Below are 21,364 nucleotides of genomic sequence, written 5' to 3'. Positions count from 1 at the left end.
TGAATACTAGACCTTTATCTGATATGTCATTTCCGAATATTGTTTCCCATTGTGTAGGGTGTCTTATTATTTTCTTGACGAAGTTCTTTGATGCGTAAAAAGTGTTTAATTTTGAGGAGTTCCCAAAATTTTATGGTCTTAGAGCTAATGTTTAAGTCTTTGATCCATTTTGCGTTAGTTTTTGTATAGGCTGTGAGATACGGATCCTCTTTCATTCTTTTGCATATGGATATCCAGTTCTCTAGGCACCATTTATTGAAGAGGCTGTTCTGTCCCAGGTGAGTTGGCTTGACTGGCTGATCAAAGATCAATTGTCCATAGATGAGAGAGTCTATATCTGAACATTCTATTCAATTCCATTGGTCAGTATATCTATCTTTATGCCAGAACCATGCAGTTTTTTTAAAATTTTTAAATTTTATTTTTTTAAATACAAAAAAACACGTAACAAATGCAAACATTCCTATTTTGATCATTCTGTTCTACATGTATAATCAATAAGTCACAGTATCATCATATAGTTGCATGTTCATCATCGTGATCATTTCTTGGAACATTTGCATCTATTCAGAAAAAGAAATAAAATGAAAACAGAAAAAAAATTTATACATACCATACCCCTTACCCCTCTCTTTTATTGGTCACTAGCATTTTAAACTAAATTTATTTTAACATTTGTTCCCCCTATTCTTTGTTTTTATTCCATATGTTCTACTTGTCTGTTGACAAGGTAGATAAAAGGAGCATCAGACGCAAGGTTTTCACAATCACACAGTCACATTGTGAAAGCTGTATCATTATTCAATCATCATCAAGAAACATGGTTACTGGAACACAGCTCTACATTTTCAGGCAGTTCCCTCCAGCCTCTCCATTACATCTTGAATAACAAGGTGATATCTACTTAATGCATAAGAATAACTCCAGGATAACCTCTCGACTCTGTTTGAAATCTCTCAGCCATTGATGCCTTGTCTCATTTCACTCTTACCCCTTTTGGTAGAGAAGGTTTTCTCAATCTCTCAATGCTGAGTCTCAGCTCATTCTAGGGTTTTTCTCAATCCCTTGATGCTAAGTCTCAGCTCATTCTAGGATTTCTGTCCCCTGTTGCCAGGAACATCCATACCCCTGGGAGTCATGTCCCATGTAGACAGGGGGAGGGTGGTGAGTTTTCTTGTTGTGTTGGCTGAAGAGAGGCCACATCTGAGCAACAAAAGAGGCTCTCTTGGGGGTGACTCTTAGGCCTAATTTTAAGTAGGCTTGACCTAACCTTTGTGTTGTTAAGTTTCATATGAACAAACCCCAAGACTGGGGGCTCAGCCTGTAGCTTTGGTTGTCCACACTGCTTGTGAGAATTTCAAGAATTCAACTTGGGGAAGTTGAATTTCTCCTCGTTCTCACCATTCCCCAAAGGGGACTTTGCAAATACTTTTCCACTCACTGATCAAATCACTCTGGATTTCATTGGGGCATCACTCTAGACAAACCAACAAAATCTCATGTCCTACCCAAGGTTCCATGTACTTATGGTATTCAATTAAGCTGTCTACATAAGTTGTATTAGGAAATGCACTAAACTAAGTATAAATTTTGTACCAAATAAACATTTTTTGCTTTAGTCTCACACATAAGTTGAAATTTTAAAATACTAATTACCATCTATTTTCAGCACCCTGCAGTAATGACATTAATTCATTCTTTCTCATGCAAAAACATTTTAAAAATTTGTGCATTTAGTCACTATCATTATACACTCTGGGCATTCCTAGATTATACCATCCCAATCTTTATCATCTATCTTTCTTCTGATTTCATTTATGCCCCCAGCCCTCCTCCCTCTATCATTCTCACATTCAGCTTCATTCAGTGTTTTAATATAATTGTATTACAGTTAGGTAGTATTGTGCTGTCCATTTCTGAGTTTTTATATTCAGTCCTGTTGCACAATCTGTATCCCTTCAGCTCCAATTATCCAATATCTTACCCTGTTTCTATCTTCTGATGGTCTTGTTACCAATGAAATTCTCCAAGTTTATTCACTAATGTCAGTTCATATCAGTGAGACCATACAGTATTTCTCCTTTTGTTTTTGGCTAATCTCACTCAGCATATTGTCCTTATGGTCCATCCATGTTGTTACATACTTCATAACTTTATTCTGTCTTACAGCTGCATAATATTCCATCGTATGTATATACCACAATTTGTTTAGCTACTCATCTGTTGATGGACATTTTGGCTGTTTCCATCTTTTTACAATTGTGAATAGTGCTACTATAAACATTGGTGTGCAAATGTCTGTTTGTGTCCTTGCCCTTATGTCCTTTGTGTAGATACCTAGCAATGGTATTGCCAGGCCGTATGGCAATTCTGTATTCACCTTTTTGAGGAACCGCCAAACTGCCTTCCACAGTGGTTGCACCATTTGACATTCCCACCAACAGTGGATAAGTGTGCCTCTTTCTCCACATCCTCTCCAGTACTTGTTATTTTCTGTTTTATTGATAATGGCCATTCTGGTGGGTGTGAGATGATATCTCATTATGGTTTTGATTTACGTTTCTCTAATGCCCAGGGAAGTTGAGCATCTCTTCATGTGCCTTTTGGCCATTTGTATTTCGTCTTCTGAGAAGTGTCTGTTCAAGTCTTTTGCCCATTTTGTAATTGGGTTGTCTGTCTTTTTGTTGTTGAGTTGAACAATCTCTTTATAAATTCAGAATACTAAACCTTTATCTGATATGTCGTTTCCAAATATTGTCTCCCATTGTGTAGGCTGTCTTCTTACTTTCTTGATGAAGTTCTTTGATGTGCAAAAGTATTTAATTTTGAGGTGTTCCCATTTCTTTCTTTCTTTCTTCAGTGCTATTCCTTTGGGTGTAAGGTCTATAAAACCACCTCCAAATATAAGAATTATAAGATATTTCCCTCCATTTTCTCCTAACAATTTTATGGTCTTAGATCTAAGGTTTAAGTCTTTGATCCATTTTAAGTTAACTTTTGTATAGGAAGTGAGATATGGATCCTCTTTCTTTCTTTTGCATATGAATATCCAGTTCTCTAGGCACCATTTATTGAAGAAACTGTTCTGTCCCAGGTGCCTTATTAAAGATCAATTTTCCATAGATGAGAGGGTCTATATCTGAACACTGTATTCACAGTGTTCAATATATCTATCTTTATGCCAGTACCATGCTGTTTTGACCACTGTAGCTTCATAATATGCCTTAAAGTCAGGTAGCATGAGACCTCCGACTTCATTTTTTTTCCTCAGGATACTTTTAGCTATTTGGGGCATCCTGCCCTTCCAGATAAATTTGGTTATTGGTTTTTCTATTTTTGAAAAGTAAGCTTTTCAGATTTAAATTGGTATTGCATTGAATCTGTAAATCAATTTAGGTAGAGTTGACATTTTAATTACATTTAGTCTTCCAATCTATGAATATGGTATGCGCTTCCATCTATTTAGGTCTTCTCTGATTTCTTTTAACAATTTCTTGTACTTTTCTTTGTATAGGTCTTTTGTCTCTTTCGTTAAATTTATTCCCCAATATTTTATTCTTTTGGTTGCAATTGTAAATGGATTCTTTTTCATGATTTCCCCCTCAGATTGTTCATTATTAGTGTATAGAAATTTTGTAGACTTTTGAGTGTTGATCTTGTACTGGCCACTTTGCTGTGCTCATTTATTAGCTCTAGTAGTTTTGCTGTGGGTCTTTTGGGGTTTTCAACATATATATCATATTATCTGCAAACAGAGTTTTGCTTCTTCCTTTCCGATTTTGATGCCTTGTATTTTTTTTTCTTGTCTAATTGCTCTGGCTAGAACTTCCAGCACAATGTTGAATAACTGTCATGACAGTGGACATCCTTGTCTTGTTCCTGATCTTAAGGGGAAAGTTTTCAGTTTCTCCCTATTGAGAATGATGTTAGCTGTGGGTTTTTCATATATTCCCTTTATCATTTTAAGGAAGTTCCCTTCTATTCTTATCCTTTGAAGTGTTTTCAGCAGGAAAGGATGTTGAATTTTGTCAACTGCCTTTTCTGCATCAATTGAGATGATCATGTGTCTTTTCTGCTTTGATTTGTTGATTTGGTATGCTACATTAACTGATTTTCTTATGTTGAACCATCCTTACATACCTGGGATGAATCCTATTTGGTCATGGTGTATAATCCTTTTAATGTGCTGCTGTATTCAATTTGTTAGAATTTTGCATCTATTTTTATAAGGATTTTTGCATCTATTTTTATAAGAGGGATTGGTCTGTAGTTTTTTTTTGTAATGTCTTTGTTTGGCTTTGGTATGAGGGTGATGTTGGCTTCGTAGAATGAGTTAGGTAGCTTTCCCTCCTCTTCAATTTTTTTGAAGCGTCTGAGCAGTATTGGTACTAATTCTTTCCAGAATGTTTGGTAGAATTCACATGTGAAGCCATCTGGTCCTGGACTTTCCTTTTTGGAAAGCTTCTTAATGACTGATTCAAATCTTTACTTGTGTTTGGTTTGTTGAGGTCATCTTTTTCTTCTTGAGTCAATGTTGGTTGTTCATGGCTTTCTAGAAAGTTGTCCACTTCATCTACATGTCGAGTTTATTGGCATAAAGAAGTTATCCATAGTATCCTCGCATTACTTTCTTTATTTCTGTGGGGTCAGTGGTTATGTCTCCTCTTCCATTTCTGATTTTATTTATTTGCATCCTCTCTTTTCTTCCTTTTGTTTTTCTCTCTTCTTTTTGGTCCTCTCTCTTCTTCTTTTGATCCTCTCTCTTCTTTTGGTAAGGTTGCTTTTTCAATTAATTAGGAGAAGAAGTGTGCTTTTTTTTTTTTTTTTTTAAAGGAAAGACAGAGAGAAGGAAGGAAGGATAGAAGGAAGGAAGAGAGGAAGAAAGGGAAACATCTTTTAAACATTTTCTTGTTTTATTGTATTTTGTTTCTCCGTTTTCGTTACATGGGCTGGGGCCGGGAATCGAACCGAGGTCCTCCGGCATAGCAGGCAAGCACTTTGCCCGCTGAGCCACCGCGGCCCGCCCGAAGTGTGCTTTTTTATACTGTCTTTTGTAACATTTTACTCTCACTGTTGTTGTTTGTATTTTTCAGTGGTTTCGGGTTATTGTTTGGACTTGCTTTCAGCCTGAACTTCAGATAGTATTTCTTTTATGGTGGATCTGCCAGTGAGAAATCCTTTCAGTTTTTGTTTATCTTGAAATGCCTTTATTTCACCTTCATTTTTGAATGTTATGGTTTTGACGAATGTCCAATTGTTGGGTGATGGTTGTTTTTTCCTTTTTCTTTCAGCACTTTGACTCTGTCATCCCACTGCCTTCCAGTGTCCATTTTCCTGTTGGAAAATGATCTGTTAATCTTACTGGGGCTTGCTTATAGTTGATGAGTTATTTTTTCTTTTGCTGCTTTGATAGTTTTCTCGTTTTGTCTTTGTCTTTCAGCATTTTTATTATGATATGTCTTGGTGTGAATTTCTTTGGGTTTATCTTACTTGGAGTTTGTTAAGCTTCTTGAATGTGTAGATTAATATCTTTCATCAAAATTCTCCTTTCTTGTACTCACCTTATGTGAATGTTGGCATGCTATTAATGTCCCACATTTCTCTGAGAATCTGTTCATTTTTCCTTATTTTTTTCTCTGTTCTTTGAATGGTATAACTGATTGATTTATCTTTAACAGTACTGATCATTCTTTTGTCAGTTCAAATCCAGTATTGAGTCCCTCTGGTATATTTTATTTTTTTTAGAACAACTGTAAGTTTACAGAAAAGTTATGTAGAAAACGCAAAGTTCCTATATAGCATCTCACACTCCGCTGTCACTCAGTTTTCCTATTACTAACATTTTGCATTAGTGTGGTACATATGTTACAATTGATGAAGCAATTTTATTGAAATTCTATTCTTTACTAAAGTCCAGGATTATGTTAGCGCTCACTCTTTGTGTCATACAGTTCTATGGTTTAATTTTTTTTATTCTGATTGTGGCAACATATATTCAGCATATTTCCCATTTTAACCACTTTCAGGTGTGCAGTTCAGTGGTGTTAATTGCATCAAGGTCCAATTCCTACACTTTCCTATTACTCCAAACAGAAGCTCTGTACCAGTTAAGTATTAACTCCTCATTTTCCATGCTCACTCCAGACCCTGGTTACTTGTGTTCTAGTTTCTCAGTATAAATTTGCATGTTCTAATTAGTTTATATAAATGAGCCTGTACAGTATTCTCCCTTTCAAGTCTGGCTTTATTTCACTAAGCACAGTGTCTTTAAGGTTCATTGTAGTATTGCTTTAGTTTGCTGACATCTGGAGTTCCTCTCAGATAACAAGGTGCATAGTTGGTGTCTACTGGTCCTTTCGCTCCTGGGTTTTATTGTTTTAGCTCCTAGTTTCAGTGGCTTCCTCTTTGACCTTCTGTGGGGCTTCGCTTAGCTTGTCTGGGGTTTTTCTCTCTCTCTCTACCCACTCTGAGCTTTTTCCTGTCTTTTATCCTAGAAAGGATTCCAGTAGAAGGGTTAAGACCCATCTTGAATAGGGTAGGTTACACCTCAATTAAAATAACCTAATCAAAAGGTCTCACCCACAATTAGTCTTTCGCCACCAGAATGGATTAAAATAACATGGCCTTTTCTGGGGTATTTAACAGCTTCAAACAAAAATATACAGCACAAGCATGTATTAGAACTTCATTCCTTTTTGTGGTTGAGTAAGATTCCATTGTATGTGTATGTCACATTTTGTTTAGTTATTCATTTGTTGTGTACAATGGATTGCTTCCACCTCTTGGCTGTTGTAAATAATGCTGTGAACATCAGTGTGCAAAGATCTGTTCAATTCCCTGCTTTCAGTTTTTTGGGTGTGTAGCTAGAATTGGGATTGCTGGGTTATGTGGTAGTTCTATGTTTTAAGTTTTGAGGAATTGCAAAACTTTTTAACACAGCTGCTGTGTACCATTTTACATTCCCACCAACAATGCATGAAGGTTCCTATTTTCACTATATCCTCAACTAACACTTATTTTCCAGTTTTTTAAATAATATCGTTTTAATGGGTATGAAACGATCTGATATATTTTATATTTTAAATATAATTGTCCTTTTTAACTGCAGAGTTTCCAGCTGGTTCTTTTTTATATTTATCTCTCCAGTGATATTCTCTATTTAATGAGACATTGATATCATGCCTCCTTTACTTCATATGTGGTTTCCATTAGTTCTTTGAACATCTCCTTAATGGTGACTTTTGAAGCTTTTGTCTATTATATCTGACATACAAAGACAGTTTCTGTTGTCTGCTTTTTAGCCTATGTAGAGTCTGCACTTTTCCTCTGTCTGCATGTCTTGTAATTTGTTGTTGAAAACTGGGCATTTTAGATAATATAATGAGGTATTTATGGATGCTGAACCCCTCCCCTCTTCTTTTACTTTGCTGAAGCTGCCAGAATGCAATATACCAGAAGTGGATCAACTTTTATAAAGGGGATTGATTTATTTATTAACTTTTTTATTGTATAATATGACATGTATACAAAGCAAAGAAATAAAGATCAGGTTTTTAAAGGACTCTTCAATGAGTAGTTACAGGACAGATCCCAGAGTTTGTCATGGATTGCCATACAATCCTCTCAGATTTTTCCTTCCATCTGCTACAGAATATAGGAGGCTAGAAGGCATAAATATGTTTTTATCATCACAGTCGACTTTTTTTTTTCTTTTTTGTAGAACACAACATATACAAAAAAAAAGCAATAAATTTCAAAGCACAGCACCACAATTAGTTGTAGACTATATTTCAGAGTTTGGCATGGGTTATAATTCCAGAATTTTAGGTTTTTACTTCTAGCTGCTCTATGATACTGGAAACTAAAAGAGATATCAATTTAATGATTCGGCAATCATATTCATTTGTTAAATCCTATCTTCTCTGTATGACTCCACCATCAACTTTCATCTTTCTGTGCCTCTCTTTAGGAATGTTTGGGGTATGGCAATTCTATCTTTTTCATGTTGGAAAGGTCTGTCAGTAATATGGGGTAGGGAGATGGAACTAGCTGATGTTCTGGAGAGACTGGGCCTTCTACGTTTCAGGACTTATCTGGTCCAGGGACCTATCTGGAGATTTTAGGTTTATAGAAATATTTACTCTAGTGCATGGAACCCTTGTGGAATCTTATATATTGCCCTAGGTGTTCATTAGGATTGGCTGGAATGGTGCTGGTTGGGCTCTGGCAAGTTATACTAGGTAGCAATGTCTAACTGAAGCTTGTGTAAGAGCAACCTCCAGACTAGCCTCTTGACTCTATTTGAACTCTCTCTGCCACTGGTACTTTATCAGTTACACTGCTTTTTCCCCTTATAAAGGGGATTTATTAAGTTACAAGTTTATAGTTCTAAGGCCGTGAAAATGCCCACAAGGAGAGGATACCTTAAGGCATCAACAAGAGAATACCTTCTTGGAGGAAAGGTGGCTGGCATCTGCATCTGGGGTTTTTCTGTTAGTTGGGAAGGCACATGGTGACATCTGCTATCCTCTCCTGGCTTCTGGGTTCAAACAACTCTCTCAGCTCTTTTGGATCCTTTTGGCTTCTGCTGGGGTGTTTCCTTTCTGCATCTCTAAACATCTGCGTCTATGTTGGCTCTGAACTCTTTCTCCGTGAGCTTTCTTAAAGACTCCAGTAGATTACTTAAGAACTCCCTTGAATGAATAGAGTCACATCTCCATCTAACCAAACAGTTGACTGTGTCACATCTCCATGGAAACAATCTAATCAAGGGGTTCCACTCAGCAATATTAGATCAAGATTAAAAGATTAAAAGATTGGATCAATATTAAAAGAACCTGGCTTTTCTGGGTACATAATAGTTTCAAACCAGTACACCTCTCCATGTGTTATTGTTGTTTGCTTATTTATTTGTTATTGACTGGATGGACAATTTTTGTGAAGTCTTCTTCCTTCTCAATGGGAAGTCTCTGATGTTTCTCCTCAGAGGGTACATGCAGCCTTTTGCAAGAGCACATGTTACTCTGGCATGACAGTGGTTTTAGCAGGGCTTTCTTTGAGTATCTTCTTCCTTGATCACTCTATTAAGCTGTTTTTGTCTGCTGGTATCACACCCACTTGTTAGGCTCCAGGTGTAGTCATCTGATTGATCTTTTGTTTTAAAAAAATAACCTGGAGCCTAAATTGCTACACAGTCCCATCCTTTTTACTTAAGCTCCTCCACAAGCATAGTTACCGAGGTTAAGTTTTGAGGTTTGTTCTGACCCTACCAAAGCTCTTCCTGGTTGTCTCTGTGCCTTGCTATCTCTGGTAAACTAGCAGGCCTTGACTTAACTTTTATTTTTCTTGAAGCTAACAACCTCCTCTGAATTGTGCCACTGTCTTTTAAAGTGCTCTGAACCTTAAACTTCCTTATACTTTGTCTCGAATAAAATTAGTTCCTTTGAGGAGAGTTTTGAAGCAAAAGACACAGATAGTGTCATGTTTCTCTCTGAGTGACTCCCCTACTTCAGTAGCTTGGGGCTGGGCAAGGCTTGTAGCCTCTTACTTTCTCCATTTGTCTCTCCTGGGATGGAACATTCATGTTACAAATGAACTTGGGTAAGGGAATCTGGGCCGAAGGATTTCGAGCATGCTGCACCTGGGATAATGTTTCCTCCAAATAAGTGGGACTCTTGTCTGGAATTTATTCTCTACAACATGGAACTGGGAGCAATGAGAATTGCTGGAAGATACCATAGTCCTTGATTGGGAGTTTTCTGGGATCTCATGGTAGAGGTGGTCCTGTGTTTTTGGCTATACCACCTGGAGTGGAGTTTGCCATGCTGAGCTTGGTGTGGAGAGGAATAAGTAGATTGTGGTTCACATGCCACAGATTCTTGCTGTTCTTACTGAGCTTTAGTAGCTTTTCTTTCTTTCTTTCTTAAAATATTTTTGAGAAATATCCATACACATAGAGTCCAACCATATTATGCAATGAGTAGCTCAAAATATCACATAGTTGTGTATTCTTCATGATTATTTTTAAAATATTTGCATCTTTAGTAGCTTTTCTTGAATAAATAGTTCTTTATTTTCTGTATGCTTTAGGATAATTTCAGGAGACTTTAAATGGTCTTTTTTTTTTTTTTTAATAATTTTTATCTGTTATTTTTGTTTTGTTGAGGAATGGGTCTGAGGATTTCCTTACTTTGCCATCTGTATGTGGAACTCCAGATATTAATATTCTTGTAGCGCCTCCTGTTGACATGTACAAGAACTTTTTTAGGTTGGACTTAACTGCTTGAAGGGTATGCAAATGGAAACTAATTTGGCGCAATCATGTAAAGTTGAACAAAGTGGTTGTACCCAATGACTTTACTCCCAGCAAAATGACAGAATTCTTATTCATGCATATCTCTCTAACACTTGGTATTTTCATTGGACTTATCAATTTTTGCATGTCTAGGTAAGTATAAAATGGAAATGTACTGTGTGTGGTCTTAAATTACCTTTTTCTGTCCTTGGCACATGTATTTCTTTTGTGCGTTTTGGATACTTGCCCTTTAAATTAAAATCTTCAGTTTTGAGGCTTGTCTTTTTACCTGGTGGTATCTTTTGCTAAACAGAGTTTCATAATTCTAATGTAGTTGGATGTATCATTGTATTGTTTAAGAAATTATCTTCTATTCCAAAGTCAGAAAGATACTTATCTAATTTCTAAATTTTTACATTGTCTAAGACTTACTTGTAAAATTTTAATCTTTTTTTTTTAATTTTGCATTTTAATGCACCTGTATTTTTGTGTATGGTATGAAATAGGCTTCCAATTTCATTTTTCTCATATAGATGACATTGCACTGGCTCCATTTATTGAATATTCTGTTGTTTAGTCACTGATTTGTAAGTCCTCTTAGGAAAATTTGATAAGACATGTGAGTCTGTTTTGCAGTTCTTTATTCCATTTGTCCATTTTTGTAATTTGTACTTCAACTTTATTTTTTTAACTTTTTTTTATTGTGAAATATAACAAATATGCAAAAAAGCAGTAAATCCCGAAGTATGTTTTAACAAGTAGTTATAGAACAGATTTTAAAGTTTGGTATGGGTTACAGTTCCACGATTTTTCATTTTTTCTTCTAGCTGCTCGAAGTCACTGGAGACCAATGGAAATATCAATATAGTGATTCAGCAGTCATATGCATTTGTTAAATCTTATCTTTTCTGTCATACTCCTCTTCTCTTTAAGTATTGTACTTCATCTTATTTACTGTAACTTTATAAAAAGTTTTAAAATTGTGAAGGAACAGTTTTTCGCTTTTTTTCAGGAGTATCTCAGCTGTAGGCTTAGACTTCACGTTTTAAATTGTTTTGAGTGACATTTTTCCATGTTATATGTGATAAATTAGTATGCATAGAATTCATTGCTAATCCACCTATTCATTGCATTTACAATGTTGAAAATTGAATGAGAGAAGAAAATAGGTGATGGTTATGCTTCCTTTACTAGCTCAGAGGTTGCATTTCTTTCTTTCAACTATAGGAACAGTGGTGATCAAAAGTAACAATGGTCAGTTGATGTTGGTATCTCCTCAGCAAGCTTTAGCAAGAACTGAGACCACAAGCACTATAACTTCAAGGCCAGCGATACCAACAAATACTCAAGCAGTCAAAATCTGCACAATGCCGGTAATATACCTTAGCATTTTTTCATCATTCTTAGTTTTGCCAGCTAATATCTTCATATTAATGTGTACATTTTTGCCTATAAAAATAACAGATGATTATGATTCTGTTCAACTTTTTGAATTAAACTATTTTCTTTGAATACATTGATAAAGATTTACATTTTTGTCATTTGGTAATGGCTAAAATAATAAAAATTCAGTCTTCATTCTCTAGGATTTTATAGCCCTGAAAGCAAGGTTAAAAGGGCTATTTGCATTTCTAAGTCGAGGGGAAAGCCGTTATGCTTCAGTTTTAATTTATGGTAAAATATTGTGACTATAGTTCATAGTTTTCATTTTTATCCATAAATTTTAGGAGTTATCTTTAAGAAATAAAGAAATCTGCTGTAATATTTTATTAATTTAGTATTGCTAGGAAATGACTTATTTTACATACATGATAATATTTCTAAGTAATTGAAGTTTATTTTGTGTGCCAGAGGTAAAAATATATATTTTTATAGACATCTTCCTTTGCTTAATTAAACAGAAAATGCTGAATGTGGTTTAACATTTTCTTGATGTTGCCGACTTATTTTAATGAAAAATTTTGCACTGTATTCTGTAGTAATACCATTCTCTGCCAATTTTTACTTTCATTATTTTGTTTTCTTTACCTGGTACTAGGTTCTCAAAAATGATATTCTCTATTACTGTATCTGTCACTAATAGCTCCTCCTTCCCTTCCTAGTTTGCTTTATCTAGTTGCTATGGATTGAGAAGATAGGTTAGCAGATTTTTTTGTTTATAATTAGATATTACATGAGAATCTGTGTGTTTTCTGTATGAGCTAAAGAGTAAATTTAATGCTGAAGTCCTGTGAGATTTATTTTGCTTGAGCTTTCAGGTCAGTGGGCTGTTTATTTAATCATTTTGCTTTCTTAAAAATACGAAAGACTCTTTAGCTGACCACTTAGCCAGTTAGGTTTATAGTTTAAAATGTACATAAAGGTGACCAGTTGGCCAGTTATGTTTATAGTTTAAAATGTACATAAGGCCTGTCAGTTTATAAAGTAAGTTATAGAATCTTGCTATAGTAAAGTATTTTAGTGTTAGTCATAGTAGTAATTAATTTTAAACCACTAATGTTGATGACTATGTATTATCTTCTGGTATCAAGGATTCTAGCTCACAGTTAATCAAGAAAGTGGCAGTGGTACCCGTTGTTAAAAAATCAGCACAAATTGAAACTACTGTGGCAGCATCTGTTTCAAAGTCATCTTCAGTACAAGTAAGTTGCAACTTATTTGTGAACATGTGTGTATTTGGTATTCAGTCATCTTTCTTCATTAGATAGCTCTTTCCTGTCACTCTCACACTCCCTTTGCTATAAAGGGGGTAGATCTTGGAGCATGTTTTGTGGAATACCATGTTGGGTCCTATACTGCTTGATCAAATTGTCTATCGGTGTCCTCAAGTTTTATTAACTATTCTGTACCCATTCTGTTCCTCTGACGTAAATGATGAGACAGTAAATACGATGTGTGTTTTTTCAAGTACGATTGTAGGTTTACAAAAAATCATGTAGAAAAGACAGAGTTCTCATTTAGCTCCCACCCACTGCCCCCCAGTTTTCCTTATTAGAATTTTGCATTAATGTGGTACATTGGTTACAATTGATGAAGCATTATTATTATAATTACATTGTTGCCTGAAGTCCATAGATTACATTAGGGTTCACTTTCTGTGTTGTACAGTTTTGTTTTTGTTTTTTAAATTTTTATTCTGGTGACATATGCAACATAACATTTCCCATATAATCACTTTCAAGTATATACTTCAGTGGTGTGAATTACTCTCATAATGTTGTGCTGACATCAACATTATTCAATACCAAAACTTTCCATCACTCTAAGCAGAAACTGTATCAGTTAAGCATTAACTCCCTATTCCACAGCCTTCCCCTGCCCCCGATAACTGATATTCTAATTTCTGACTATGAATTTACGTATTCTAATTATTTCATTATAAGTAAGATCATACAATATTTGTCTTTTGTGTCTGGCTTATTTCACTCAACATGATATCTGTAAGGTTCATCTAGTATCAAAACATCACTCCTTTTTATGGCTGAATAGTATTCACTTGTCTGTATATACCATAGTTGTTTATCCATTCATCCGCTGATAGAGTGAATCTGATTTTAAACATTTTATTTTCTACTAATAGCTACCATTTATTGTGCATGACCCTTTATTAGGTGCTTTATTTACATTCATCTCATTTCATCCTTATACCTACTCTGTAAGGAAGTATTATCTCCATTTTATATAGGCTTACAGAGGTTAAAAAACTTGTCTGATTTATGTTAATATGTGGCAAAGGGGAATTTGAGCCTAGGTCTCTCTGTCCCACTCTGGAAGCTCTGTTCTTAATGACTTCTATATGGATTATCTCAAACTCTAGTTTTATTTTCTTAGGATAAATTCTAAGAAGATTTGGACCGTGGGTATGAATTTAGGGCTCTTGAGATTTACTACTATATTTTTTGATGAAATGGATTTATCACTTTAGACCAGCAGTACTTTGTTTATATTAGTTTTTAAAATATAAACTCAGCAACATTAGAAGTATTTCTTAAAGATTTAGTACATTTAGTTCTAAAATGGTATATCTGGGTTGCTTTTTTTTTTCCCTTGGATTACTTTTCTTTCTAGATATATATCTACCACTGATAATTCTTGTGTGGATTGTTTATTTATAGCATTTCCTAATTAAGATTGATACATATTTTAAGCTGAGGAGTCTTGAGAGTTGAGAGAGGGTGGTAAAGAATATCTTGGACTACTTCAACCAGTGAAGTTAGTGAATATCTGTTCTCTTTGAGGTGTAAAGGGGTTCACTTTTAGGGATTTATTGGAAGTAAGGAGATAGAAACTAGAAATGAGAGAAAATAAGATTCTTTGTAAAGTACTAAAGTATTTGACTTTTTAAGGCGTGTGTGTGTTAAGAAATTTTGAAATGATTCTTCTTTCAATAGGTATCAGTATTTATTTAAAATGGCTTGAAACATGATCTGACAGTAAATATAACATAAGAACTAATTGAAATCTTTGTTTTCAGTATTTTATGTTGTATTTGATTATGAAGATATAGCTCATTCGCTTGTTAGATTGGAATTTAATGTGCAAATGATTGGATTTTGAATTAATATTTCTAATTAAAAAGAACGAACGTAAAATCTAGTTTTTTCAGATAAGAGAAAATGACCCTATTTGAAATGCAGTTGTCTGCGAAGTTGGCATGTAGGTAGTTCATTCCACTGGTTCTATGTATGACCCATTTTCACACAGATTTATGTCACATATACTCAGCCCTTTTCTCTCTTGTCCCCAGTGCCAGGGTAGCCAGGAAAAGCACACAACTACCTTTGGCTAATCTAGGATATTGAGTCTAAGGAGAGTTCTCATTGGTTATGACAGCCCATCCATCACTGCAAGGGGATTAAGTAGGTAGAACAGACCAGGATTGTATACTCCTTTGTACCCCCTGAAGAGGTGGATAGGCATGGAAGGAGAATGTGTCTGGTAAGGTAAAGGTTAGAAACTTTTGTACTGGACATAGAATAAAATATTGGCAAGGAAGGAAGAAATGGCATACATGCTCCCTCTACTTACAAAAATTAGAATCCTTTTCCTAAGTTCACATTTCATTGTTCTTTATTTGGCTTCATAAGGGAGAAGGACAACACTCCCCTTTTTCTCAACTCCAAAGGCAAATCACCAGCTGAAGTTCCAGATTACATTTATTTGAATATAGTAGTACAAAGAGTAAAAGGTTGATCATAAATTAGATTCATTGAAAAAAGTCTTTATTTATTGTACATAAACCTAAAAATTTTAATTAGACAGTCTCCAGAAGGATTCAGAAGAAAGTTCACAGTAATTTTTGTCTAATATAGTCTCCAGGCTTTCCAATGTGAGAAATTTTCATGTGCATTCCAATTCATGTATTATGACTAATAAAGAAGGGAATTTCCTTGAAGACAATAGCAACCTGACCTTTTTGTTATATGCTGAAGAACATGCAAATTTAAATTGAAATGATGGGGCAAGGTTCAGTTTTCTATTTGGATAATGTCTATTATCATATCTCCCACCATACTTTTCTCATGCCCTGTATGTAACTTAGTGTTTATCTTTTTTTTTTTTTTAACGTGGGCAGGCACCGGGAATCGAACCCGGGTCCTCGGGCTTGGCAGGCAAGCATTCTTACCTGCTGAGCCACCGTGGCCCGCCCAGTGTTTATCTTTTTAAAGTAAAATTGTTGTTTTATCCCAATGTGGTTTTCTGAATTACTGGACTTGTATTAAACTTTTTATCCTGCAGGTGGTGCTGGAATCATACCTCATTTCAGTAGAATGTGCAAGATACCAAAATGCTTTTCAGTGTGAAAATAAAATACCATTTTTTGTAATATTCTTTATGCTTACTTTAATATTCTTTTACTTCTCTGAGTATCAGATAATAAGTAGATCTCTGCTGTTTTACTTAAGCAAAAGCAGATAATTTCAGAGCAGGGCATTCTGTATTTCCATATAAACCTTTCTGTTTCAAGTTCATTTTGCAGAAGTATTAAAAGTATTTTTTTAAACTTTTTTTTATTGTATGGTATAACATATATACAAAGTAAAGAAATTTTAAAAAGCAGTAATTTTCAAAGCACTCTTCAGCAAGTAGTTATAGGACAAATCCCAGAGTTTGTTATGGACTACTATACGATCCTCTCATATTTTTCCTTCTAGCTGCTCCAGAATACAGGAGGCTAGAGAGCTTAAATAAAAAATTCAGGTTTTTGTTGGGTGTGGTGGTGCATGGTCCGGGAATCGAACCCGGGTCTCCCACATGGAAGGCAGGCATTCTAACCACTGAACTACCCTTGCACCCCTAAAAGTGTTTTTTGAGGACTAATATGCTTGGCACCATTTTTCACAGATACTGAATACCATTGCTATCCTTGTTTTTCACAGATGAGAATCAGAGGACTAACAGGATTGAAGTAACTTGCTTGAAATCATTTGCTTAGTAGGTAGCGGAATTGGGAATGAAACCCAGATCTGTTAGACTCCTAACTCTTACAGCTGTGCTATATTGCCCTAGAGTTGAGGGGCATAACATAAAACAAAGGTATTAAAATTCATCTGTAGTCATTTGAGTGTGAAAAGACACACTGACTAATGTAGCATAGTAATATATCTAAATATATAACATTTTAAATTTTAGTCTATGGCTCTGACAACAGTTACTCCAATGAAGCCATTTAATACTTCAGCTACTCTGAAGACTTCAAATTTGGGAACATCACCTATCCCTTCGAATGAGCCCAATCTCAAGGCAGAAAACTCAGCAGCTGTTCAGACTAATCTTTCCCCGGTAAGCTCTAGATGCACCTTAAAGTTTTTCTCTAATTCTAATTTCTGTCCAATATTTGCGAGTGTTTTTGTTTGTGCTTTTATTTCCGTGTTTAGATAATGCTAGAAAATGTGAAGAAATGTAAGAACTTCCTCTCAATGTTAATAAAACTAGCCTGTAGTGGATCACAGTCTCCAGAAATGGGGCAAAATGTCAAGAAGCTGGTGGAACAACTTTTGGTAAGTTTGTACTAATAGATTTTTGCCAGTGTTGTAAGAATCCTTTGAACGTATTTTAAATGTGAAATGTTTGTTTTAAAGGAAATTTATTTTATTTAATTTTTAAAATGAAATTTATTTTAAATGCCTTCTTGACGACTTTGGTATTTACTTCTTAAAAGGTTTGTAATGATTATAAATATCCGACAAGAAAATGTATTCCATTTTACTTTTGTTATACCAGTCCTATTTCACTTAACTTAAAAAGGGCTTTGGAGGGAAGGTTGACTTTTTGGAAATTGTTATTAGAATTGCAAAATGCCATAAAGTGAGGCATTGTAGAAAAATCAAAGTAAACTTGATCTCTGAGGTTTCTACAAGTGTCAGAATGCTGAATCTCTTAGTTTCCAAATCATACTTCTTTGGTGTCTTACATTTTAAGTTAAAATATTTAGATATAGTCAAGAGAATGAAGCTAGAAATTAGTAGATATTATATATCATATACTTACGAAATATGGGGAGGAGTAATAAGCATAACATTTGGGATTTCTTGAACTACTGAAGTCTATAGATTTCTCTGACCATAAAAATAGAATTTTTATGTGTTCTTCATATAAAAATTGTTACTTTTTCCCAGAGGAAAACATGTATACATATATATATATATCTCAAATACTGTACTGGAAAACAAATATAGTTTATAAATATTGAAATACCTTTTTTACTACTATTTTTTATGCTACCTGAGTTAGAACTAGAGCACATTTGAAGTGGTTAGGGAAGATATTTTTGTTCTAGAAGTTATGAATTATAAATCATATAAACAAGTTTTTTTTTTGGAGTATTGTCCTATTCCTTTTTTTGTTTTTTTGAATTTTATTTATTAAGCATGCCAACATATAAACACAAACATTCTTACCATATGATCATTCCATTCTACATATATTATCAGTAATTCACAATTTCATCATACGTATTCATCATCATCATCATTTCTTAGAACATTTGCATCAATTCAGAAAAAGAAATAAAAAGAAAAGACTTATATTATTGTGCTACAGTCAGGTAGTATTGTGCTATCCATTTCTGAATTTTTTCAGTCAGTCCTGTTGCACAATCTGTATGATGATGACTACTACAGTTTTTTTGCCATTCACTGCCTTCAGTACCAATTGCCCAATCTCTGCTCTACTTCTGTCTCCTGATAATCTGTGTTCTTAACTTCAGTTCTCCAAGTTCACTCATTAATGTTAGTTCATATTAGTGAGACCGTACAGTATTTGTCCTTTTGTTTCTGGTTGATTTCACTCAGCATAATGTCCTCAGGGTCATTCAGGTTGTTACATGCTTCGTGACTTTATTCATGACTTTATGTGTGGCAGACTGGGAGCCATACATAAAGGAGTTCTGCAGCAAACCAAAGATACTCTTTGTGATTGAGTTGCCAGCTGAATTAGTTGCTTTTTTCTCCATGGAAAACCATTTTTACCAGAAAGAATGATAAACTGTGGATATTCAGACTTGGGTCTTTTTAGACATTTTCTCAAAAATAAAGTCCATCACTGTAAGAAAAACAAACAATAGTAATTTATGCCAATGAAACATTGGAGGTTTGAACCAAATTTAGAATTTTGGAGAAAGTGTATCCACCACCCTGAGCTTGACAGCTTCCAGTATTTAAAGATTTCTTGGATGAAACTTGGTGAAATTAATGGGCATGATTTTTAGATATCTTAAATATCAAATGTATCATCATTTAGAATATCTGCATGACTCAGTGAACCAGTATTTTCCAAATGACTAATGGATGCTGTTTAAAAAAAAATCACACATGGATAAAAGATACATTCAAAGTACAAGATAAGCCAATAGACTCTAAAGAATATCTACAATAACCTGGAGAAAGGCTATTTAAATATTAACTTTTCTGGGTGGTGCAAGGGTAGACTGCCATGCAGGAGACCTGGGTTCGAATTCTGGACCCTATACTTCCCACCCACCCCACCCAAATAAATAAGTAAATAAATAAATAAAAATATATTAACTTTTCCAACCACTTATCTACAGGAGGCCAGATTTTCTCCAAATACTTCAGTCAAAATCAGAAACATTAAATACAGTAGCAGATAGGAGAATCCAGCTGTCTTCTCTTAAGTCAAACTTTAAAAAGATTTACAATATATAAAACAATGCCAACTCTTCCCATGCTACATTTTTTTATTTGTTTTGGAAAATAAAGTTAAATAAAAATTTATATAACATGTAATGGGTTATTAATTTTAAATAAATGATTTTTTTTTTAATTTCTCAGTTTTAATTCTAACCTCTCATAAACAAATACCTTTGGGAATCCTCAGTTTTCTACAATGTAAAGTTATCCTGTGACCAAAATGTTTGAGATCTGCTATTCTAGGCTAAACAAATCTTGTTAAGCTAGAAAGGGCATTTGATTAATTCCAGACTGCTCTTATCTGCTGACAAAGTCCACACAAATTCTGTGCGTTTAGAAATTTTGAAATGTTTTGTTGAATGAATGTTCCTTTCTATCATATCTCTTCATCTAGAGACAAGCCTCTCAGAGAAGTCACCAGTTCCCCTGTCAAACCTAGCACAACCTGAAAATGGAAGATCGAAAACTCACATTTACTTTTAAACAGAGAATCAAAAGTTAAATTAAAAGCTGTTTACAAAATTTTCGTCAACAGATGAGTGGCTAAACAAGCTATGGTATATACATATGATGAAATATTATGCAGCTGTAAGACAGAATGAAGTTATGAAGTATGTAATAACGTGGAAGGACCTTAGGGACATTATGCTGAGTGAGATTAGCCAGAAACAAAAGGACAAATACTGTATGGTCTCACTGATATGAACTGACATTAGTGAATAAACTTGGAGGATGTCATTGGTAACAGAGACCATCAGGAGATAGAAATAGGGTAGATATTGGGTAATTGGAACTGAAGGGATACAGATTATGCAACAGGACTGATTGTAAAAATTCAGAAATGGATAGCACAATACTACCTAACTGTAATACAGTAATGTTAGAACACTGAAGGAAACTGAATGTGAGAATGACAAAGGAAGAAGGGCTGGGCGCATGTATGAAACCAGAAGGAAAGATAAAGGATAAAGACTGACGTGTTATAATTTAGGAATGCCTAGAGTGTACAATGATGGTGATTAAATATACAAATTAAAAAATGTTTTTGCATGAGGGAAAACAAGTGAATGTCAGTATTGCAGGGTGTTGAAAATGGATGTTATATGGGAAAAAGTACAATCAATGTAAGCTATGGTCTATAGTCAACAGTAACATTGTATATGCTCCCACTGAATGTAACCAAGGGCTTATGACAAAACTAAATATCAAAAGGCGGGGGGAATTGGGAAAGGAGTATGGATTCTTTGTGGATGATAAGGAAATGTCTTCTGATAAAGTATGGTGGTGAAGGCATGTCTATACATTTAGGTTGGATTGTATGATAATGTGGCTAAAACTGTTTAAAAATGAAAAAAAAAAAGTAATGTACTGTTTAATCTGTCATTACGGACATTTCCAAGTGAAACTCACTCTTTTTTTTGGTCTCACTACAAAGAATAGCAGTGGTGTATGATGATGACTATTACTTTTTTTTTTGCCATTCATTGCCTTTTATGCCAGCAGTTTTACCCATTATTGCTTTTGCACCATCATTGTGGGTCTTGACATAGTGAAAAAGGAAAAAAAAATCTTAGTAGTAAAATGAAATAATTTAGACCTTATAGTACTCCCCTTTGAAAGTCTTAGAGGGTCAAGCAATTTGTAAGGGTTCCTTAGCCCTTTGACGTAATAGTGTGATAGTGTGTCTGCCGTTACGGCCTTGTATTCTAAAAATACAATCTTAGCTCATTAAGGTTATTTAAAAATTGAAAAAAATAAAAAGCTCAAAAGACCCCCTAAACCAAATAACTTCCTGTTCCCTATTCCCCCAAATTTAGAACTCCTATAGAGTTATATCCGATTGTAATAATGTAACAGCATTCTGCCAGCCAGATCTTCTCTTACTTTGCTTACTGGGATCTTATTCTTTTTTCTTTGT

General features: G+C 34.6%; 1 protein-coding gene across 1 annotated transcript in view; it reads left to right on the top strand.

Moving 5' to 3' along the window:
* The window catches only part of TAF4B (TATA-box binding protein associated factor 4b), a 171,259-nt gene that overhangs the window by 13,945 nt on the left and 135,950 nt on the right, over positions 1–21,364 (top strand). Inside the window, exons 2-5 of the mRNA XM_077135737.1 lie at positions 11,522–11,667; positions 12,826–12,936; positions 16,928–17,077; positions 17,173–17,295. Of these exons, the coding sequence (XP_076991852.1) occupies positions 11,522–11,667; positions 12,826–12,936; positions 16,928–17,077; positions 17,173–17,295 (530 nt within the window). The remainder of the gene's footprint in view (positions 1–11,521; positions 11,668–12,825; positions 12,937–16,927; positions 17,078–17,172; positions 17,296–21,364) is intronic.

The sequence above is a fragment of the Tamandua tetradactyla genome, chromosome 18, assembly GCF_023851605.1.
Source record: "Tamandua tetradactyla isolate mTamTet1 chromosome 18, mTamTet1.pri, whole genome shotgun sequence".
NCBI lineage: Eukaryota > Metazoa > Chordata > Mammalia > Pilosa > Myrmecophagidae > Tamandua > Tamandua tetradactyla.
This window is presented reverse-complemented; position numbering and strand designations above follow the sequence as displayed.